The sequence below is a fragment of the Octopus bimaculoides genome, chromosome 3, assembly GCF_001194135.2.
Source record: "Octopus bimaculoides isolate UCB-OBI-ISO-001 chromosome 3, ASM119413v2, whole genome shotgun sequence".
Taxonomy (NCBI): Eukaryota; Metazoa; Mollusca; class Cephalopoda; order Octopoda; family Octopodidae; genus Octopus; species Octopus bimaculoides.
Window position 1 is genome coordinate 115,071,687 of NC_068983.1, and position 3,026 is coordinate 115,074,712.

Consider the following 3,026-nt stretch of genomic DNA (forward strand, 5'->3'; position numbering starts at 1 on the left):
TTTTTGAGAAATGTATGAAATCATGCTATCTCATTATGTTCTTTCATAGATATGAATTTTTTTGCATGAGTATGAAATACATTGCTGACTCTTCAGTGATTTAGCTTTTTTTTTATCACTTAGTCAGGAGGAAGGGCCCTGCTCATAATTTTTTTTTATGGCTTCTGAGACTAATGGAAAGGAAGAAGGATAGTAGCTTCAGACTAGAGATCCAGCTCGTAAGAATGGACTCTTACGCTAAAGGTACACAAGTGCCAGCTGGTGGTGCTAAGAGAGCGGTGAGATTTTCACTTAGAAAGTACAAAGCCGTAATAAATACAACAAAACATCTCATCTGATGAGATTATCTATTCCACCAGTCCAAACTCCTAGATTGATACTTTATTTGATCAAACCCAGAAGGATAAAATGTGAAGTTGACCTCAGCCAAATTTGAAATCAGAATGCAAAGAGCCACTATAAATGTAGCAAAGCATTTGGCTTGCTGCCCTATCGACTGAGGCAAATCGCCGCCTAGAAAGAAACAGTAGATTGCCAAATTAAATGCCTTACAGTATTCAGTTAAGACCACTTACATTCTTACATTATGAATTCAAACCTTGTCGAATTCGCTATCAGCCTTTCTTCCTAATGGCGTGCAGTTGAGATGGAGAAGTCGATAGAATTAAAGCTAGTGATATATAGTAGCCGAGGCAATCAAACCATAAGTATTCCATAAATTAGTGGGTCTTATATCCGATTAAAAGAAATCAATGCGATCCTAACTATTAACTTTCGATGAACATCGTTCCCGAATGATTTATCGTATATCTGCTCGCCAATATTTAATTTAATGTTTGAAAGTTTTTATTGGCGCAGCTCAGCTAAAATCTCGTTCCATTCATCCTATTCACATCTATCTACGAAATACCTAATTTCAGTATTAATCCACCTTTTGTATCATTCAGTTAAGATCATCACTGGTTAAGTCACCAAACATGCAGTATAATGATATACTTTTGCCACACTATACAAATAACAAGAGCTTCTCTTTAAGAAATTTCTAAATAACAACTAGAAAGGCTTCAGTAATTGTGGATCTTTTAATAAAACCAATATACAGATTATAATATGAATGTTAGAAATTATCTACTTATATGAGATACTTAAACTCTGACAAATGTTCCAAATTAATTACAACGTCACAAACCGCTGTATGTATATTCACTCATTCACATTTCTAACTACATTAACAACGCTTGCCAAATAAGAGAGCTTACACGTAGCTGTTTGATCTGCTATAAATAATATCCAGATTTTCTCAAATTACATTCTACTATCTTGATTGAAAATTGAGAGATACATTAGGTAACGTAGTCATAGATAAAAAACAAACATGGGATATTTACGTTTGGATTGGTTCCAATCGCAGATCTGCTCGATCTGGGCTAACCTTGGGTTATACTAAAACAATAGTAACAAAAATAACACTCGCCAAAACCTGCAACGTTCATATCAGGTTGTCCGGAAAGTTCGGAGCGACTTCAGGATTTGTGTCTTTTAGTCCTTCATGCAACAATCCTAATCTCAGAATTGCTTGCAGTATTGAAGCCTATCGGCTAAGTTCTACGTTAAAAATCAGCATATATTTTACTCCTTTCAACCCTAATTACCATTTGAAACGGATAGCCGAAAGTTGCATATTCGCCACGTAATGCTTTTCTTCTTCAAAAAATGGTGAAAATGCTACAGAAACGTGTAAAATCATTTGTGGAGTTTATGGTGAAGATGCTGTAAGCGAATCAACTGTTCGAAGATGGCTTGCAAAATTTAGACGTGGTGAGTTCAGCTTGAAAGATGACAATCACTGTGGAAAACCCTCAACCTTAGACGACGATATTTTGAAGGTAACCATTGAAGAAAACTCGAATATTACGACTAGAGAACTTGCAGAGAAGTTGGAGGTTTCCAAAAGTACCCTTCATGAACACTTGGCAAAAATTGGGTATGTTTCTCGCTATAATGTTTGGGTGCCTCACAAACTGTCAGAACAAAACTGCATGGACCGGTATTCCATCTGTGATATGCTTCTGAAACACAATGAAAACAAGCCTTTCCTGAAGCAATGGTAACTGGAGATGAAAAATGGATTGTTTACGATAATATAGTGAGAAAAAGATTCTGGAGTTTGCGTGAGGATCCTCGAAAATTGCTTCCAAAGCAGAATATTTATTTTAAAAAAAGTCATGCTTTGTCTGGTGGGGTTTCGAAGGCATTATTTACTGAGCTATTCTCACAAAATGAGATCATCAATTCTGATGTGTACTGCCATTAGCTAGCAAATTTGAATCAAAAGATCAAGGAATTGGAACCAGCGCTCTAGAACAGGAAATGGGTTGTGTCCCACCAGGACAATGCCCGACCACATGTGTCTTTGTCTACCCGAACAAAGTCGCATGAACTTGGGTGGTATCCCTTGCCTCATCCACCATACTCCCCTGACATTTCACCATCTGACTATCATTTGTTTATGTTGCTTCAGAACTCTTCAAAAGGAAAATCATTTAATGATTTAGATGGTGTCAAAACCCACTTAAATGACTTCTTTTCCTTAAAAGCATCTGAGTTTTATGCCGATGGAATATTTAAATTTCCTGCTGAGAAGCACAGGAAACAATGGAAATTACATTAATGAATAAAGATGAGAGTGTGTTTAAAATTTATCATTTATTGCGCTTTAAAATGGTAAGGATTTTCCGTTCTTAATAAGTTCTTGTACGAGTTAACGAGACAATTTTCTTGCAGTCATTCGACGTACTAAAAATAGCTGTTAAATTTATTTCACAACACAACCTACCATAATGAAAACGGAAGCAAACATTGATTAATCGTAAATACACCATGTTTAAATAAAAGATGTGAGGGTCTTATCTGAAAAGCTAACTTGAGATTAATCAACATTTTATTACCTTTCTACAACAGAACTCTGCCTACGACACCACGCAGTCACATAGTTGAACTTAATAAATGAAATTTTTTGAAAAGAA

General features: G+C 35.8%; 1 protein-coding gene across 1 annotated transcript; it reads left to right on the forward strand.

Moving 5' to 3' along the window:
* Nucleotides 1-224: 224 nt before the first annotated feature.
* LOC128247380 (histone-lysine N-methyltransferase SETMAR-like) lies at nucleotides 225-2,111 on the forward strand. The gene is made up of 2 exons (XM_052966779.1): nucleotides 225-243; nucleotides 1,732-2,111. Exons 1-2 carry the CDS (start codon nucleotides 225-227, stop codon nucleotides 2,109-2,111), a joined length of 399 nt encoding a protein of 132 aa, XP_052822739.1.
* Nucleotides 2,112-3,026: the final 915 nt, after the last annotated feature.